Source organism: Anopheles funestus, chromosome X, assembly GCF_943734845.2.
Source record: "Anopheles funestus chromosome X, idAnoFuneDA-416_04, whole genome shotgun sequence".
NCBI lineage: Eukaryota > Metazoa > Arthropoda > Insecta > Diptera > Culicidae > Anopheles > Anopheles funestus.
In genome coordinates, this window is record NC_064597.1 from 21481905 (window position 1) to 21502414 (window position 20510).

The following is a 20510-nucleotide window of genomic DNA, read 5'->3' on the forward strand; positions in this document are numbered from 1 at the left end:
GACTAGATGTGCGTGAGTTCATCTCTCTCCCTCAGCAGCCACATCGCACTGTTCACTCCAACATGTACTCACCTGAACCATGTAAACAAACTGCACCGAGTCATAACGAACAATCACCACTTGACATGAACCATACACTTATCTCGCCTGCACCATCCACGGCACGCACAAAAATGCACCAAAAAACGATGGAACATTTTTTTTCCAAAGTAATCGGGCCACAATGGTATCCTCGTCTGCTAATTCTCAACCAGCAGTGAATGCTCCTAAGAATATAACAACGCGCCACGCGATATATGCAATACAACGAATCCCTGACAATCTGGTAACACGCGCACCACTCACCACTCGTCCAACGTACCTTACTGTGTACTATCAAAATGTGGGTAGCCTGCGCCGTAGAGCTGATGAGTTCTGTTTGTCAGTGCTACCAGATGCCACTAATAGCCTTCGCTCTCGAGGCGGGGGAGTGTTAATTGCGTGCAGAGAATCCTATACCTCTCATGAGTATCCTGCATCAATTCACACGATTGAATTTGTATGCGTTTGTATCCAGCTACCCAACTACCGTTTATACGTCGCATCAACCTATCTTCCTCCTTATCCGTGCAAATAGACGTAGAGAGACATTTCTCGCGCGACATTTCTCAAAAGTAGCTCAATTCTGCAAACAAAGCTAATCGCTCGGCGAGACATTTCTGTGGCTACTTCGTTGGAATATTTCTATGTGTTTCTATGGAAATGACGTTTCGATGCTGTTTTTTATATATGGACTTTTCATCGCATTTCATCGAATATTGACGAGAAATGTCGCGCGAGAAATGTCGCTCTACGTCTATTTGCACGGTATCATAGCTCGTATAGCGCGAAAATAAATGCGTTGCATGATTGCATAAAGGACATCTGTAGCTCCCTTGGTCCGGACGACGGATTCATACTCATCGGTGATTTCAATCAATCTGGAATTTCGCGTACAGACTGTGAAACTTCTTTTGAATATTTCGTGCCCCAAACTTGCTCGCCATCTAGCGAGCATTTCGTTGATGGACTGCATCTTAACGCGCTATACCAACTAAACTGCAATAAAAACACCTTGGGACGGATTCTCGATCTGGTCTACGTGAATTGGTCAATTGCAGCTAACACATCCGCGATACGTGTCAGTGCTAGCCATGTGATGCCAATTGATTACCATCACCCTCCGCTCGAATTCGACCTGGATATCACAGCTTCCATTACGAATGCCGGAAACAATGCCAGTGAGAAACGATTCAATTTCGCCCGCGCCGACACACATAAGCTTGCGAGTTTGATCACATCCTTTGACGAATTTTTTGACTGCTCAAACTATGCCACCATTGACCATGCCACTGAGGATTTCTCGTAGTTTATGCGTGTTGCGTTATGTGAATGCGTTCCTATCAAAAACCCTCACCGTAGACCGCCATGGCGTGACCGCACATTGACTGCATTAAAAAGAGCGAAACGTGCTGCTTATCGCAATTTACAAGCTCGGCGCTGCACTGCATCACGGTTATATTACAATGGTGTCCACGCAATATACCGTCGATATAACAGAGCCGGCCACCGTCGTTATCTACACCGAACTCAAGAACCGAATTACACCGAATTACGTGAACAATAAAAGCAAATCCACCGGCCTCCCGGGGGCTATTCGATATAACGGAATTCTCGCTACCACCTTACCAGATATGTGTGAACTGTTTGCCGCACGCTTTGAGGACAGTCTCGCTCACGATAGCACAGATTCCAACGCAGTATCTACCGCACTTATCAATACGCCCGCCGATGCGCTTCGCCCGATGCTTCCAGTAGTTAGCGCTACGTCGGTTGCCAATGCTATCGGCCGCCTCAAGCCCTCTCACACCGCGGTCCCAGACGGCGTTCCAGCGACGATTCTAAAAAATTGCGCCACATCGATTGCTCCCGTACTATCAAAGATTTTTAAAGAATCGCTACGCTCTGGCATCTTTCCGGCCTGTTGGAAGACGTCATGGTTAACGCCTATCTTTAAGAAGGGTTGCAAAAACGAGGCGACCGGGGCGGCCCGGTGGTGCATGTGATCAACGGCGCCAGTCCACACGGCCGGACCGGGTTCAAATCCCATCCGGACCGTCCCCCCGTAGCAAGGACTTGACTATCCGGCTATGTGGTAAAAATAAGTCTAGTAAGCCAGAAATGGCCGGCGTGACCTGTAAGGTCGTTAAAGCCAAGAAGAAGTGTGTTTAATTTATATAATATAACTGTATTACAGTTCCGTCTACGTGTCAAGTGAAGCGTGAAGTGGAATGTTGTGTGAAATGTGAATTTATGTGTGTTTTTTAATGTATAAATTAAACACAGTTGGGGCGGCCTGGTTGTTAATATGATAAGCGACGCCGGTTCTACACCGTAGATATCCGGTCTGAAAGGACCGTTGATATCCGGTCTTATCCAGAGCCGTCCCCCCGTAGCAAGGATTGACTGTCTTATTGCGTGGTAAAAATAAGTCTTGATACAGCCTGGTTCATAACACGACTGGTCCGTGTCCACCATACGCGTATGGGAAAAGTAAATAGTCACTAGACATGGTAGACCATAACCGATGTTGGTGCCCTAAAAGTGTCAAGAATTTTATAAGTCTTAACATGAAGACAAAAAAATTACAAAAAATCATAGTTCACGAATAGTTAGGTGTCCACAGCAGTATACATATATGATAGTTGCACCAGTTTTCACACGATAGGGCCGGCACAAAAACGGCCAGGAAAAGCCGTAGTCCCGTACACAGGATTGTCTATCCTAACGTGCAACTGAAGTCTGAGAATGCCATCAATGGGAGGCCAACATTACCGAAGCACAGCTAGATCTAAGTTGAAAATATGATAAACTTTTGTTACATAGCTTGTGGAACGGTAGTGGCTTTTTCACGCAGGACATATGGAGTCTAGCAACAAGGACCGCTTTGAATCTATAACAGTAGTGGATCTTGGCCACAACCACGAAATAACACCGGATTGCGCAGGAAGCTGGATTGCTGTGTCGTATAGTTATAGTTTCCGTGTCACTAGAATATTTTACAAATGTAGAAACGATGAACGTGCACGTGGCTACTTTAATTTCCCTAAGCTCATTAACTTAAGCATTCCTCAGCTATCATGTAGAGTGATAGCTTGAAAATAAGTTTAAATACTCCCGTTTTAAAATGTAATTTTATTTTAATCTCTTTTGAAAAAAAAAATCGTTTAAAACTGAAAATATTTTAACTCGCTATGTCGAAGCAACAAAGTGTTGACTGAAATTGGAAAAAGATGAAATAAAATTGTAAAAGGTGAAATAATAAAGCTGTAAAAAAGGTGAATTATCCAATCTATCTTGCTACTTTATGTATATGATATGGATATAATTTTGGAAAATCATATATGTAGAGCATTGCGATATGCTTCGTTGCTTTCTGTTAAAATTTAATATTTTGTCAAATGATTTTTCGTGGAACGTTTAAATTGTATATTAGGTAGTGGTGTCGTGAGAGAAAATTACACATTGTTTATTCCTTATTTTAGATATGGAACCAGAACCATACGCAGCAGGACTACGACCAGCATCAGCATCGGCAACAGCACCAGTACCAACATCAGCACCAGGAGTCAGCAACACGGAGCTAGGACAGGATTTTTTAAATATAGTTAACATTAATAACGGTAGTGGTGATGGTAATAATTATAATACTAACAATTCCGACCAGGAGGACATTAATTCGGATGGGGACAGCTGTGTCGATTTTGACGACGACATGGTTGGTCGGGACGATGCGTACGATTTTATCGATGAAATGGATCTTATAGACAATCTGAGATACCTTGTTGTTACGTGTCAGCTCCCCCGTTCGACGGCCAACTTGTTACTGGCGATCCTACGGAAGAAGCTAAACTTAGATCTTCCCAAAGATGCGCGGACCCTAGTGAAGACACCCACTGGGATTGGAAAGATTGTTAAACCAATTCCTGGTGGTGATTATTGGTATGGAGGTCTTAAGTCGGTCCTGGCCCAACATTTGCAGTAAGTATGACATGATCTAAATTATCTATGACACAGATGATTAATTATGTTTCATATTATCTTTTGATTACAGGAACGTCAATCCCGGAGTGACACCTTTTTCCTTGGATGTGTCAATCGCCCTCTTCTCAGAGCTGGGCCAACCCAACTTTGGCCGATTCTAGTGAAAGTGGTAGAGTTGCCAAAGGTGCCGGTGATGATGGTGGCTACGTTTAGTGGCGCATCAAAACCGGGAAGCATCATACCATATCTGGAGCCGTTCATAGATGAGCTGAATCTGATTTAGCGGGAAGGTTTGGTTATCGGCGATAAAACGGTGCAATTTAGAGTCCGCGCTTTTATCGCTGATTCACCAGCTCGTGCTTTTTTAAAGGGTAAGTCGTTAGAATATAAAAATTATAAAAATATAGCCATAAGAGGTTCAGAGGTCTAATCATGGATTTTTTGTTTTATTTTTTCAGCAACAACGAGCTATACGGGTTATCACGGTTGTTTGAAGTGTTCTGCTGTTGGCGAATACTCTCCCATAGGTAAAAAGATGAGCTTTGATACCGTGGATGCTCCCCTACGTACGGACGCAGGGTTTCGTAATAGAGTATGCAGGGGACATCATAAGACATGGCGAACCCCGCTGGAAAAATTAGATAATTTTGATATGATCAATGGAGTTGTTTCCTGCGATCGACTACATTTAGTTGATTTGGGTGGGACCCGGGGTCATTTGCGGGGAATGATTGATGGGAAGTTTACGACGGTTTGTGATAAGTGGACCCCCCGATCGAAGGAAACTGTATCGCGATTTTTATTACGTATGTAGCTTCCTTCTGAGGTGCAACGGCGTATGTGGCACCTCAAACATATCGCCTTTTGGAAAGGATCCGAATATCGGACCTTCCTCCATTACGCAAGTGTTGTGGTCATGAAGGACTATATGAATTGTAAAACATATAGTCACTTCCAACTCTACTTTTGCGGTGTGACGATTTTTTCTTCATCGGCACATCAGCACCTCTGGCCTCTAGCAGACGTATTCCTTCGCAAATTTGTGAAAGAACTCGGCACGATTTATGGTCGTATCTACATGACGAGCAATATCCACAATCTCCAACACGTGTCTGGAGAAGTTGCGCTGTATGGGCCGCTCGATGGTTTCTCAGCCTATCCTTTCGAAAATCATTTACAATTGATTAAAGGCTGGGTCCGTTCGGGCACGAAATGTGCGCAACAAGTGGCAGCTCGATCAGACGAACTTGCACGCGTCTATCGAGCTGTCAACACAAATGCTCCACAATATCCTAGATTAAAGGCAAATGGTGCCGGTGTACACGTGACCGCCGATTTTGTCTTAATGCCAAATTTTAAGGATCAATGGTTTCTAACCAAAGACCACGGCATTGTAAAGTTTTTGGAAGCGAAGCAATCTTCTTCGTTTTCCATCACCGTAGTTGGAGTCCGGTTTTTGTCAGTGGCGGAGCTTTTTAATGTAACAGCAGACGATAATGCTTTTTCTCCATTTTCGTCTGCTGAATTACAAATTTATCAATCTCAAGAAAATGCTCCGTCACAATTGGTGGAAGTGCCATGGACTGATATTAGGTGCAAGCTGGTTGCAGTCCGGTTACCTACCCATTCCCTTAATCGAAAACCCAAACACCCACTACCTCCACGTCCCAATCCTGATACTGGGGTCTATGATACCTTCCACTAGTTTTTTTATATGGACTTTGACGTTAGGCGGCTTATTTGCTGCATGTTTTCCATACAAACAGCTCAGCAAAATAAGCCTGCGTATTTCAGATTAGAAAATCTTTCTAATGTTAGTTTCGATCAGCTGCTCGACAAATGTCAAAACAAGGCATTTTTGTAGCAGGTCTGAAACAGGTTAGGCCATATTTGATTCGGCTGAATGTTGATTGAATTTGGTTTTAAAACAACAACGAAATTACATGAGTTTAATTATGTTCAGCTTTTTATGAAAAATAATACAAATTTTTACTTGTGCTATGCCTATATTTCGAACTACATTTCGACGCTGTAATTCCTGTTTCGTCAAAACGCGGTTCTACAAAACTGCAGCCTAATGTCATTCTTTATGTCAAAATGCTAGGTCCTTGAGGAATCCTTGCATGATGATATTACCTGTTAACAATTTCCCGCTCGATTCTGCTCGATGTTTTGACAGATCCGGGCTAAAAATTTTAGCTTTCTAACTTAAGGTATCATAGACCCCACTATTGGTTTCTTTCCCCTTCTACACACTTTTATGTTAGAATAATACTCCTTCTACTAATCCACTAATTGCTCCTACTAAATCCTTTATTTCTACTAACTAACGTCTTCCTATCTTTTACTAAAATACTAACTAACTACTAATATATTTTCCGATAGGTGGTTCACGTTAAAAGTTGATTTGATTTATTCATCCACAGGCTCCTTTTTGGGCCGCGTGAACAACCTGATGTTCCAAGGGAGGTAACAAGTGATAAGTTATTTTTTTTAATTGAACGTTTAAAAGACTCTAATAGGTTTTCATGATTTTGTTTCCAGGCACTTTCATCGCGATTCCGGTACATCGTGCTCAGGGGGGCGTAGACGACCCTTTTAACCGCATGGATGGCACCTCGATGGTTTAACCCCGTGCGTAGCATAAATTTAGTAACATGTTTGTAATGCATTGATTAGGTAGGTAGGTAGGTAGATAGATAGATAGATCGATAGATAGGTAGATAGATCGATAGATAGATAGATCGATAGATCGATAGATAGATCGATAGATAGATCGATAGATAGATAGATAGATAGATAGATAGATAGATAGATAGATAGATAGATAGATAGATCGATAGATAGATAGATAGATAGATCGATAGATAGATCGATAGATAGATCGATAGATAGATAGATCGATTGATAGATAGATAGATAGATAGATAGATAGATAGATAGATCGATAGATAGATAGATAGATCGATAGATAGATAGATAGATAGATAGATAGATAGATCGATAGATAGATAGATAGATAGATAAATAGATAGATTTAAAAATATTCTTTTCTGTTGCATTCTGTTTTTTTCCTTTTTCTTAAGACAAATAGATTCATATGTAGAAAGATAGATATATATGCATGTAGGTCGATAGATAGGTGATCCTGTGATAGAGCGCATTTGCATTTAGATAGGGTTTAGCAGTGGATAGGGTTTTTGGAAAGATAGATAGGACGTTAGGTACTTCATTGAGGATTAAGGTCGCTCGGATTAACCATCGAGGATTTTATATTCGAGCTTGCGGGACACCGTGATCCGCCAACCTTCTCCTAGACGTGCGCTTTAGTCCTCTTGGTCGATGACTTTTTCGAAGTGTGGGTGGATGGAGCAGGAGTAGTGGAATTGCATGCATATTAACTATACTAAAATGACTAACAATACTAACATGTTCGGTAAGAGGGTGGATCCGACGCCACAAGGGGGCACCTCTATCACAACATAAAACTATCGAACTTATTTGCTGCTTAAGCTCAAGTGCCACCCTACAGGCTAATATAGGCTCTCCTCCCTAACTCCTACTCATTACGTCCGCGGCGTGCCGAATGGCAACATGCGATTTTATTGCATGGCTAAAATGAGAGGGGGAAATGGATATAAATGTGTACTAACTATGCAAATGGAAAAGGAAGTATTGTATAAGATTGAATAATATTTTACATTGTCCTAACCGTATTTTTTTTTTTTTTTTATTCATAAAGAACGGCCTGGCCGTATTGCTTGTCCTAACCGTATGTATACTAACAAATTATAAAACACTGTAAATGATCTGTGTATATTTTTTATATTTATTAACTCATGTATTACGTTTTTTTATTTCATATTAAATCTTTTAACTTTTTTATTTTATTTTATTTTTTTACATGATTACGGCTTTTGCCGTATCGTCAACCACAGAAGGCTGAAGTAGTTACAATTTTCACAAGACATTTCCTGCTTGTCCTTTGCCTTATCCCGGGCATACTCGGTTGGGAATCTGAGGTTTGTGGTTATTGCTATTTTTGTTACTATTGTTGTATTACTAACTATTATTGTATTACTAACTTATCTAAATAGATATTTAATTTTGTATTTATAAATCCTTTTGAACGGCTTGGCCGTACTAATATGAATTTTTGATAATTATATCCTGAATTACAGCTTTGTACTTATGAATTTCATTCAACTATTTGGATTTTTCAATCACATTTCAATGGCATACGATGATTTAGGGTGCGGCCCGGTGGTGTATGTGATAAACGGCGCCGGTTCCACACGAAAAGATCGGGTATCAAATCCCATCTGGACCGTCCCACGTAGCTAGGACTAACTATAAGGCTACGTGTTAAAAATAAGTTTAGTAAGCCAGAAACGGACGGCATGACTTGAAAGGTCGTTAAACCAAGAAGAGAGATCAAATCGGCGCCGAACCGGACCGTTCTGCAGTGCTTGTATATTGCAGGTGAGCGAAAAGAACAAGCGCATGTTTACAATATTGGACCCCGTGACGAACCCGTATTCCGTTTACGGCATGCGCTTCTTCGCAGGTTTTGCAAGCGAAGTCTATCCTTAGCATAAAAGATCTTCTGCTTGAGGATTTTATCAAACGTTGCTTTCTCGCGGATATCAAAACCTGCAACTCGTCGCAGCAACGTTTGAAAATTCGCATCCTTTTTTATGGGAACTTTCAGTCCGTTTTTGCCCCCACCAAGCCAACTACACTGGATCAAAAACTGGTCCAACAAAACAATATGAACAGCATCACTTAAGCGTTTTGCTGCATCACGCGGAGGAACCAAACCACTTAAGCGTGCCACCATGCTTTCCATATTGCATTCGTTGGCGAGAAATTGCTCCATTTCGTCCAGTTCCTCCTTCGACTTGACTGGAGCAAAGGATGAAGTTCGCTCGATGTCGCTGGTGGGGACAACTCTGACTGCCGTTCCCTGCACGTTCCGTTGCACCAAGACACGAGTCATCTTGTACACGTGTGCGTTCATCTCCTCCATTGCACCTACCAACTGTTTTATGTCCTGTTTCATTTCGCAGATTTCTGCGGCGCAACTGGTGGGATGAACCACGGAAGCATAAAACGCTGGAGGTAACGCTGGCTGCGCTGGTGACGAGGCGACGTGGCCACCAAACGCTGGAGATGAAACACCGGATGCTGCAGGGACGACAAGCGAGGGCTGTGATGGTGACGAGGCGACATGGCCACCAAAACTGCCAAACGGAGGCGACACAACACGGGATGCTGCAGGGACGACAAGCGAGGGCTGTGATGGTGACGAGGCTGCATGGCCACCAAAACTGCCAAACGGAGGCGACACAACACCAGTGGTTGCAGGGACGACAAGCGAGGGCTGTGATGGTGACGAGGCGACATGGCCACCAAAACTGCCAAACGGAGGCGACACAACACCAGTGGCTGCTGGGACGATCATCGAGGGCTGCGTTGGTGTCGAGGCGACGTGGCCACCAAAGTTGCCAAACGCAGGAAACACAATGCTCGTCGCTCGCTGTTGTGGTGACGGGACGACTAGGCCACCAGAACCGCCAAACGCAGACGAGGCAACGCTCGTCGCTAGCTGTTGTGGTGACGGGACGACCAGGTCACGGAAATACACCAGCGGTGGTGGAAGACGCGAAGCCGAGGCGTTGGACGCGGAAAGCGTTGCACCGCTTGACGCGGTAAGCGTTGCACCGCTTGACGCGGTAAGTGTACCTCCGCTGGACGCGGTAAGTGTACCTCCGCTGGACACGGAAAACGGGTTTTGACTGAAAGCAGACACCGTTGTCTCACTTTCGTCAATTATGTCCTGCATTGTCAAATGCTGGACATTATAATTAAACCCTTGCGTAAAAAGCGGCGGTGATCCTTCCATTATGTATGTTCCGTACTTGAAGGTTATACGTTGAATAAACGATATTAACATCATTCCGCGTGGGTGATAACGTTATCACGTATACGTTCAAAGATTTTTTCATAGTCCCTCCCCCTTCTCAAGTAGTAGAAAGAAACAATGATCCTGCATATATGAATGTAGTGGTGTAATGGTCTTGCGAAATTTTATTAACACTAGAACTACCGGACCAGTCATTTTGACTGGAACGCTTAATTTTCGTCACAATATTTTTGGGTGTTAATCAATCCTACTGTAGTTGAAACATGAGTTTTACAAATATATTCTATGGTACGATCTGCAATAAACAATAAAATATACTCCAACTCTTCGGATTTGTTTCAAAATCAAGTAAGAACGTAAAACGCTTAAAACGCTTGGTAGTTCTAGTGTTAAATAGTTAATTAGTATTGGAATAGACGAGGCGCGACTCGCGAGTCTATGACGTCATGGCGCACGTTCGCTTCGAATTCATCGGCGCATGCGATCGGGATGCTTCGGATTCAACGACGCGCGGTCGGGTCGCTTCGGAAATATCGATCGACTAACTTCGCCTAGTCGTTTAGCTGGTCGTACGATTAGTCGATCATTTTATGAGCTCCTTGAGTGTCTTTCTGCCAGATGGGACTGACTATCCAGACGCAACAAACGATGTACGATTGACGATAGTTGGTGGGGAACTATTTTGTTTCCTGTGTATACTTGTTCAATCAAGTATCTGCTTTGGGTTTTATTTTCGCAGAATTCCGATACGAACATGAATGTTTACCGATACAACCATGTGTTTTGATGAAGAATCTCGAAAAAGCCGATAATACAACAGTTTAGATCGGTTTAAGAAGAATATAATAGCAAAAAGAATATCATTCTTAAGTGTTCAAACATTCTAAACACAAGCCGTAAGAAAAACAAAATTTGAATTTAATTTATTAATTTTATTTTTAATGTGTAACCGAATTTTTTTGATTTAATTTGATCACGGAGAACTCAAGTTTTGGATACGGTTTAGATTACTGCTAATCAGAGTTCGTCCTGCGTTCACACACGACCAGTGCGCGAACCAAACGAACTCTCAGAATTTCATTCATAAATTTGTATTTGAGCAATGTTCGTCGAACTAGCGAACTGTCAAGTTCGTGCCGTGTGAAACGGCTCTAATACACTCTGATCAAACAGTACGAACATATCGAAGCACTTAAATTGAAAGAATACTATTTTTGTTTGTTGGCTTTCACAGAGTCCGTAAGTCAGAAGTGAACGTTTTCACCTCGAAAATTCGATTGTTTTTTTTTTAAATGCTACCGTAAGTAGTGTTGTGTACTGAGTTCGGGAGCGACATTGAGGTCTCTGAAGCTACGGGGCCACGACAGTTGAGAATTCCCTCAGAACTCAAAACCTCAGGAACTCATGAGTGATTTTGAGGGATTTGCGTTTTGAGGAAAACCTGGCCGATCTACAAAAACCTCAAAAACTTTTTGAGACTTTTTTTGAGGAATCGTTTTGACAGTTCCGATGCCGCAGCCGTTCAGAAAGTAAACAAAACATATTTTTATTTACGGGTTTTTTCAATGAAAGCACACTTTTCTTGTGCCATTATTTACGCAAATACGTACTGAAGAACTAAAATTAACATTTATTATAATTTAACACCGTATTTGTGTGTGTGTTTTTTTTTTGTTTTTTGCGACGGTAAATTGTTCACTTGTTGCACAGTGTGTGACACAATTTATGTATACGTTTTAATTTAAAAACTAAACTTTTTATGTGAAAGACTATCCTTGAATCTCGTTCTTTTGATTGATAAAATGTTTAAATACTTTCTTTTGCTTAAAACAACTTGTTCGCACAATGCGAATTAAGGCATGCTTTATAAACGCACATCCTTTGACACAGCGAGCCGATTATCCGGATGTCAACCAAACCAACCTTTGTACAAAAAGAACTGTGAAAGAATAAAGGCGTTGGTGAAATCAGAAAACCTAAAATACCAGTGTGAGCTTATATCGACATTTTTTGGTCCTTCAACCCTGATAAAATAAGCAAACGGAATGGCAGAAGCGCGTAAGATCAAGTCGCTGAAACTTCAGCTGAATGCGGTAAAACAATCAATAGATGCAATAGTTGATTTTGCCGAAAAAGCAGCTAAAAACCATGTGGAGGTTACCACGCGCCGGGATAACCTACAAAAACTGTACTCTCGATTTATCAGTCTGCAGGACGAGCTTATATCACTAGATGATGACCATGAAGAACAACATTTTGCGTTTCGTCTAACAGTGGAAGAGGCTTATTATAAAGCAGATGGCATATTGTCGAGCGCCCGCGACATCGAGGAGTTACACGTGGATGCGCTGTTCGACAATGCTGCGTTAAAGAAGGAGTCGGCTAGTGACCTTAGAAGCATGGTCGAAAACTTCGAGGCCAACGTAAATGCATTAAAGCAGTTAGGTGAACCAACCTCCCAATGGGACACGCTGCTCATTCACATGCTGAGCCATCAGCTTGATGCCACTACGTTGCGTAGCTGGAAGGAGTACGCTGCGGAAAAGGATGTGGAAACTTTCCCTGATCTGGTTGCGTACATCTACAGATGTGTTAGTGTGTTGGAAGAGTTAACACCTACAACAGTGGTAAAACCAACCAAACACCGTGCCCTAACCACACAAACGATCAACAGCAAGGGTTGTGTTTTCTGTTGCCAGCAACATCCTCTTTACATGTGTGATGAATTTTTCAAGCTGTCGTTACAGGACAATGAGAAGTTCGTGAATGAGCACAGACTTTGTCTTAACTGCATGCGTCCTGGACACCGAGCGCGCGAATGTAAATCATCTAGCACATGCAAGAAATGCCGTAAACGCCACCATACTCTGCTATGTCCGTCCTTGCTACAAGTAACTGATTCACCATCCCTGAGACAACACAACGATACTCCGACCACGTCAACTATGTCGTCGGTCGTCGAGCCGATCTCTTGTGCGTCGTCCGGGCAACGTAAGACTACATTGCTGGCCACTGCCGCGGTAATTATCGTTGACGACGACGGCAAAGAATACATCGCACGAGCGCTGCTAGATTCAGGGAGTGATACCTGTTTCATTACTGAAAACCTAGCCCAGCAACTCAAATCTCGTAAGGAGAAAAACAATCTCAAAATCTCCGGCATTAGTTCCACCACTACTACAACAAAGTACAGCATACGAGCGACACTTCGCTCACGGATCGGGCGATACTTCGCCGACCTGCAATTTTACGTGTTACCGAAGATCACGGAAAACATTCCTTCTTCGTCGATTGACACATCCGGATGGAATCTGCCGAGCAACATCTTTCTAGCTGATCCTCATTTTGATCGCAGTGATCGAATTGACGTACTAATCGGAGCAGAAATCTTCTTTGAAATAATGAAGCCTCCTGGACGTATTCATCTCGGAAATGATCGACCCACTCTTGTCAATTCAGAATTTGGATGGATATTCACGGGGCCAGTCGTAAGTACGCTCATGTCATCTTTTAAGTCTATTGTAGTTCACCACGTGACGACGAGTGTCAACGAAGTCCATAAACTTATGGAACAATTCTGGACAGTCGAAGATGATGACAGCGCCAGCGTTATCTCGAGCGAGCAAGCAGCATGTGAAGAACACTTTCGTAACACGTTTTCTCGCACTTCTTCCGGGCGATACGTCGTAAGGCTGCCGGTAAAGTCGCATATTCTTGACAAGCTTGTCGATAATCGCAACACGGCAGTGCGTCGGTTTCATTCATTACAAAATCGTCTCAACACCAATGAGGATCTGCGTAAGGGGTACAGTTCGTTTATCGATGAGTACAACAGACTGGGCCACATGTAACGTATTTCAGAGAACGAATATTTTGATAAAACACAACATCATTATTATCTACCACATCACGCTGTGACACGAGTAGATTCTGCTACGACAAAGCTACGTGTTGTTTTCGACGCGTCCTGTAAGACGCCTAGTGGAGTATCGTTAAACGATGCGTTGATGGTAGGGCCCACTATACAGGATGACATTAGAGCTATTATTATGCGTGCTCGAAAGCATCCCATCATGATCATTGCGGATATTAAGATGATGTACCGTCAAATCCTCGTCGATAATCGTGACACATCACTTCAGCTTATCGTATGGAAGTCGTCACCTTCAGATTCTCTTCAAACATATAAACTTTGTACTGTAACATACGGCACAGCTAGTGCTCCGTATCTTGCAACTCGAGTACTCTCGCAACTCGCCGAAGATGAAGGCGATGATTATCCAGATGCAGCCCAAGTACTGAAAAGGGATTTCTATGTTGATGATTTGGTAACCGGTTCATCTACTGTAGCAGAGGCAACCGAAATCATACAACAACTATCCAAACTCGTTGAAAGAGGTGGCTTCACCTTACGAAAATGGGCTACAAATAATGAAGAGGTACGTCAGAGCATCTCCAACGACAACTTGGCAGACGAAGAATCATTTTGTTTCGACCGAGATCAAGTCATCAAAACACTTGGCTTGCGCTGGCATCCCTTGAACGATACCATGACCTATAGCATTGAATCTCAGAATGAGGTGCAGCCTATAATTAAACGTTCTGCTCTTTCTACAATTGCTCGCCTATTTGATCCCATAGGTCTCGTGGGACCAGTAGTAGTCAAGGCAAAGATCTTTATGCAGTCACTCTGGACACTTAAGGCAAGCGATGGTTCCTGTTGGGAATGGGATACAGAACTACCGCAGCAGTACAAACAGCAATGGTTAGTGTTGAGCGCAAAAGGGATAGCGGACTGGTTCGGATTCTGTTGGAGACAAATACGTGTTACTCAAAAGGCTTCCAGTTTGCAACTGTTTATTCAAACGTCGGTTCGAGTTGAGCGCAAAAGGGATAGCGGACTGGTTCGGATTCTGTTGGAGACAAATACGTGTTACTCAAAAGGCTTCCAGTTTGCAACTGTTTATTCAAACGTCGGTTCGAGTTCATTCTAGTTTCTAAAGTTCATTACAATAATTCATTACAATAGTTCATTACAATCATCATTCCGGCCACCAAAATACAATCTGTTGTATTTTAATAAACTAACTAGCTAATTCAGTATTTCATGCATATTCAGTTCAGTTTAACTTATCCTAATAATTCATGTAAAAATTTAAGTTTAAATGAGTTCTAATCTATTCTATATCGGTATAGCATATGTAACGAAACAAACGAAAACTGAAACAAATGTTTTTCTAGGTACTGCTCTTCTATGTGAACCCTTAACGTATATCGGACCACAATAGTCGACTCCGGTAATACTAAAAGCTCTCGCTTGATTCACTCTCGCAGCTGGTAAATCGGCCATCGGTTGTTCCAATGTTACTGGCTTACATCGGAAACAATTAACGCATTCGTGAAACACCTTTCTCGCAACTTGTCGCCCTCCTACTACCCAATACTTATTTCGCATCACACAATTCATAAGTTGTGGCCCAGCATGTAGAAGCGTTTGATGATAGTGGGCTGCAAGTAACCGCGCAAGAGGATGAGCGCCGTGAACGATAGCTGGATGCTTCACTTCGTGATGTTTCTTCCAATTTTCCAAACGTCCTCCAACCCGAATAACACCATCGGAATGCAGTATGGGATTCAGCCACTTCATGGTCGATGAATTGGACACTTGTCTTCCTTTTTGTAGATCGTGTATCTCTGCTTGGAAGACATCTCTCTGTGCTAATCGGCAAATTGATCGGTCAGCTGACCTCAGATCTTCAGTTGAAAGCCACCAACCTTCAGTTGGCTTTCCTTGCAGCTTGCGAAAATATTTCATCCACACGGCTACCACTCTTCGTAGTTTGTTGTATGATGAATATAACAAGAACAGCTTATGAGGTTCTTGTTTCACAGTCACACATACTGTCTTCGACTTCCTCTCATAAGATGCGGTTTCACAATCCTTCCGCAATGTAGCTGTCTGTGGCCAAAACTCCTCAGATTGTTTTAACCACTGTGGCCCATGCCACCATAGTTGTTCTGCTAGTATAGCATTCGGTTGAATGCCTCGTGACACAAGATCAGCAGGATTGCAGGTCCCAGGCACATGTCTCCATTGCTCTCTCTTTGTCGTTTGCTGGATTTTGGACACTCTATTCGCCACAAACGTCTTCCACGAGTTCGGTGACGAGTTCAACCAATGCAGTACTGTCGTAGAATCTGTCCAAAACACCACCCGTTGTGTAAAGCTTAGTGCTGCACTAACCACCTTGTACAGCCTTGTTGCCAGATACGCGCCACATAGCTCCAGACGTGCTATTGTGTGCTTGACCGATAATGATGCTACCTTGGATTTCGAAGCAAGCAAACATGTGACAACGGCGTTTTCTGCCCCGACACTTCTAAGATAACAACATGCACCATATCCTTGTTCAGATGCATCACAAAATATGTGCATTTCCACTTCTTGATACGGGTTTGTCATGGCAAATCTGGGTATTTTCAACTCTTCCAGAACTGCAAGTTGCTCGTAAAATCTTTGCCATTCTTCGCTCAGACCTGAAGGCAATTCTTCATCCCATTTCCAACTGCTACCGTCTTCTCTTTTCATGCTCCAGACCTTTTGCATGATCTGTTTAGCAGTTGCTTTGATGGGATCTATAACTCCTATTGGATCATGTATCTTTGCTATGGATGAAAGTATCTTTCTCTTTGTTATTTTGCCATGAGCTGACTCCAGGTGCACCTTAATGCGAAGCATATCTGACCTTGGCTCCCAGACCAGACCTAGTGTCATGATTGATTTATTACATGCGGCTTCTGCAATCGGTATCGCAAGGCTATGTGATTCTACACCATCCAGAACCTTTGAATCATTAGAGGCCCACTTTCTAACTTGAAAACCACAATTTCCATAAAGCTCCTGTACTTGATGTCTCAGCTTTCTCGTCGTAGTTTCATCCCTCTCGCCAGATATCAAATCATCTACGTAAAAGTCTTTAAAGTGGCTTGATGCGATCGGATAATCTGATTGGTAGTCTAACATAGCTTGTTTTAAAGATCGAATGGCGAGAAATGGGGCTGCTGCGGTTCCGTAGGTAACGGTGTTCATTTTGTATTCAGCTATCGGCTCTGACGATGATGTTCTCCAAAGAATCTTTTGTAGATGGCGATCGTTTTCGTGTACCCATACTTGACGATACATCATTTTCACATCACCAACCAAAGCTATAGGATAGGTTCGAAACCTAGTCAAAATGGATGAGGCATCTTCTTGAATCGTAGGTCCTACTTTCATGATATCGTTTAACGAGCGACCTGATGCGGTTTTGCACGACGCATCGAACACCACCCGACACTTCGTCGTTGTGCTCTCCCTTTTGAACACTGGGTGATGGGGAAGGTAATATCCCTTTTCATCGCTCGGGCATATTTTGGTCATGTGTCCTAGTTCCTCATATTCTTGCATGAATGCCACATAGGCTCTACGCGTCTCCGGTTCTCTGTCTAACCTCCTTTCGACGGCCAGAAATCGACGTAACGCGATTGATCTCGATTCTCCTAGCATCTCTGTCGGGTCGCTCTTCAGTGGTAAACGTACTACATATTTACCATCACCGTCTCGAGTAGTAGTCTCTCGATAGTACTCTTCACACTCTCTCTCCTCGGTGTTTAAGATGTCTTGATCCATAACATCTTCTGTTTGGAAGAATGTTTTCAGCAGATCATCAAGTCTTTCTTCGTCTTCGCCTAGTGTGGTCGCACACACGACCTCATGCGATGCGTTAACAGCGCTCGTTCCACTGATTATCCAGCCAAATTTCGTATCAATGAGCGTCGGTTGGTTGTTCGGCAGAGCGATTCTTCCTTCTAAAATAAAAGCAAAGAAAGCTTCAGCACCAAGAATGAAGTCTATCTTGCCTACCTTGTTAAACGTTGCATCAGCTAGCTTAACGTCCGATGGAATTCGCCATGCAGAAATATCCACATCTGCTCTCGGTAGATCAACCGTCGGCTTCTTGATGATGAGGAATGTCAGCGATACCTCATACCCGGAATGCAATGATGTTAACGTTGCTGACATCTTATGTCGTATTCTGGTCTGCACTCCGCCAACACCACCAATTGGTATATTTGCGGAAGTACGAGGCAAACCCAACTGTTGCGACAGCCTCTCAGACATAAGGTTGGCCTGAGATCCGCTATCGAGCAATCCTCTTGCAAGGATTCTCCTTCCCCGATGGTCAACAATCCAAACCTGAACTGTTGATAGGAATACAGTCGTTTCCTTGCAGTGTATGGATCGTGACTCTGCGGATGCAGAACTGCACGTTACGGCAATCGATGCTGATGACGATGATGGAGACTCTGCTGTCTCTTCCTTTCTGCCTCGGCACAGCATGGTATGATGATGTCTGCCGCATTTACTGCACATGACTTTAGATCGGCACCCTTGAGCGCCATGGCCTCCATGTAAACAGTTGAAACATAGCTTATTGGCCATCGCTATGTTGTACCTTTCCTGCACACTTGCTGCTGAAAACCGATGGCACTTATAGATCGGATGATCTTCTCCGCACACTAAACATTTGTAGGCCTTAAGTTGGCTGTTAGTATGCGCCGCTACATATCCCTTGATGGGACGACCTTTCACACTGAACCTCTCTCCGGCCACCTTGCCAGGATCAGTTCCACGGGTTGATTGATGCCGTATTCGCGATTGGAGAATCTTAATTCTCGCTTGCAGAAAGTTTACCAATTCATTGTATACATCACTTTCACTCCCCGCGGAGTGAATTTCCCACGCTAATAACGTCGCATCGTCCAGTCTAGTGTATAGCATATTAGTTAGTGGAGTGTCCCAGTGCTCAGTTGGCTCACCTAGTCTCTTGAGACCCTTCACGTGACAGATGAATTCTTCCACTAACTGCACTAAGTCCTCGACACATTCCTTTTTCATTGCTGGTAAGCACTGTAGCGCCCGAAAATACTCTCTCACCAAACTTCTCTTATCATCGTACTTTTGTTTCAGTGCTGTCCATGTAATTGCATAATTGTCGGCCGTTATAGCTGTATGCTCAAAATGTTTGGCTGCTTCGCCCTTAAGCGACGAGAGCAAATATTGCAATTTCATGACCGGTGGTATATCCGAAGACCCATGAATCATGGACACAAACCGATCGCGAAACGTTAACCATTTCGTACTTGTTCCATCAAACACTGGCAAATCAATCTTCGGCAAACGCAAATGAGGATTTCGTTGCCCATTTCCACACACAGTACTACCGAGCATAGTTGACAAGTTCATTTGTGTATCGTTGGGTTCCTGTTTCACTAGGCTTAACAAGAAGCCCTTTACTTTACAGTAGCGAGTGAAAAAGTCTGCATCTTCCGCGTAATACGGTTCTAACACCTCTGGTTTTAGATCTTCATTTAAGTCGGCTATTTTAGTTATAGTAGCTTCAAAATCCGTTTTACACTTTTCCACCATTTCAAGACGGATCGTTACCTCATGGATAGCGCTACCATCACTTGGATTATAAGTTTCACGAAACTTTTCTAATCCTTTAAGCATATTTAACGCAATTTGGCGCTTACGCACCTGCGTCGTTAGCTTCTTTTCGGCCATCACTACTCGGTCACTCAGCTCTCTTCGTTCAGCTAGCACTGAGTATATGTGTGAGTATTAATCTCAAATCTCCTCCCTCGGGATCTCGTATCGATATCGCTACCAAGCGATGAGTAAGCGATGTACTCAATACGCACTACGCCTATCACTTCGCTCAAAGTTCACTCCTTTCTGCTTCTCGCGCTAACTATACACTTTCGAAAAACGCACTCACGCACTATTGATGATAGAGAACAAATCTCGCTCTCTGATACTGTTGCTCGTTAGAGTGTTTTATTACTCTTAGCGTACTCTATTTGAGCTTCCTACTCTCTTACGCTGCAAAAGGTCTTTGCACTGAGATCTGATACAAAGAAATGGCGCTTACTGCTGAATCACACGGACCAAATGACGCGCCTAACACTTATACAGGATTCACTTTCCTGGCTTATGACGACTACCATTCACAATCGCAGTGTCACTAATGTTCACGAGGACCCACTGTACTCGTTCTATTCTCCAACAGAAACATACGCGGTGTTGCTAACAAACGGAGGATACACTTTCCTCGCTTAACGTTAACGGCGTCACTAGCAGGATACACTTTCCTCGCTATACACGTTAACACAACCACTAACAGGAATAGAGGATACACTTTCCTCTGATTAAACGTATTCACGATGTACTCAATACAAGATATAACACTATTCGTGACTTAATCGTGCGCACGCTTATCCGGTTCGAAGGACCATATGTTGAGCGCAAAAGGGATAGCGGACTGGTTCGGATTCTGTTGGAGACAAATATGTGTTACTCAAAAGGCTTCCAGTTTGCAACTGTTTATTCAAACGTCGGTTCGAGTTCATTCTAGTTTCTAAAGTTCATTACAATAATTCATTACAATAGTTCATTACAATCATCAGTTAGCCCTCCAAC

General features: G+C 43.0%; 3 protein-coding genes across 4 annotated transcripts in view; 2 read left to right on the plus strand and 1 right to left on the minus strand.

Moving 5' to 3' along the window:
• Positions 1-2933: 2933 nt before the first annotated feature.
• LOC125769451 (uncharacterized) overlaps positions 2934-20510 on the plus strand; it is a 451794-nt gene continuing 434217 nt past the window's right edge. The window contains exons 1-3 of one of the 2 annotated variants that reach the window (XM_049438191.1): positions 2934-4059; positions 4133-4433; positions 4521-4589. In XM_049438191.1, coding sequence (XP_049294148.1) covers positions 3566-4059; positions 4133-4223 — 585 coding nt within the window. In that variant the 5' untranslated portion in view covers positions 2934-3565 and the 3' untranslated portion in view covers positions 4224-4433; positions 4521-4589. Of the gene's footprint in view, positions 4060-4132; positions 4590-20510 lie in introns of both variants that reach the window. The other variant, XM_049438187.1, reaches the window with a different exon arrangement.
• LOC125769273 (uncharacterized) overlaps positions 4886-20510 on the minus strand; it is a 122342-nt gene continuing 106717 nt past the window's right edge. The window contains exon 2 of the mRNA XM_049437932.1: positions 4886-5757. The gene's annotated coding sequence lies outside the window, so the exon portion shown is untranslated. The remainder of the gene's footprint in view (positions 5758-20510) is intronic.
• LOC125768171 (uncharacterized) lies at positions 12034-13839 on the plus strand. Its single transcript, XM_049435501.1, has one exon. The coding sequence runs from the start codon at positions 12034-12036 to the stop codon at positions 13837-13839; it is 1806 nt and encodes a 601-aa protein (XP_049291458.1).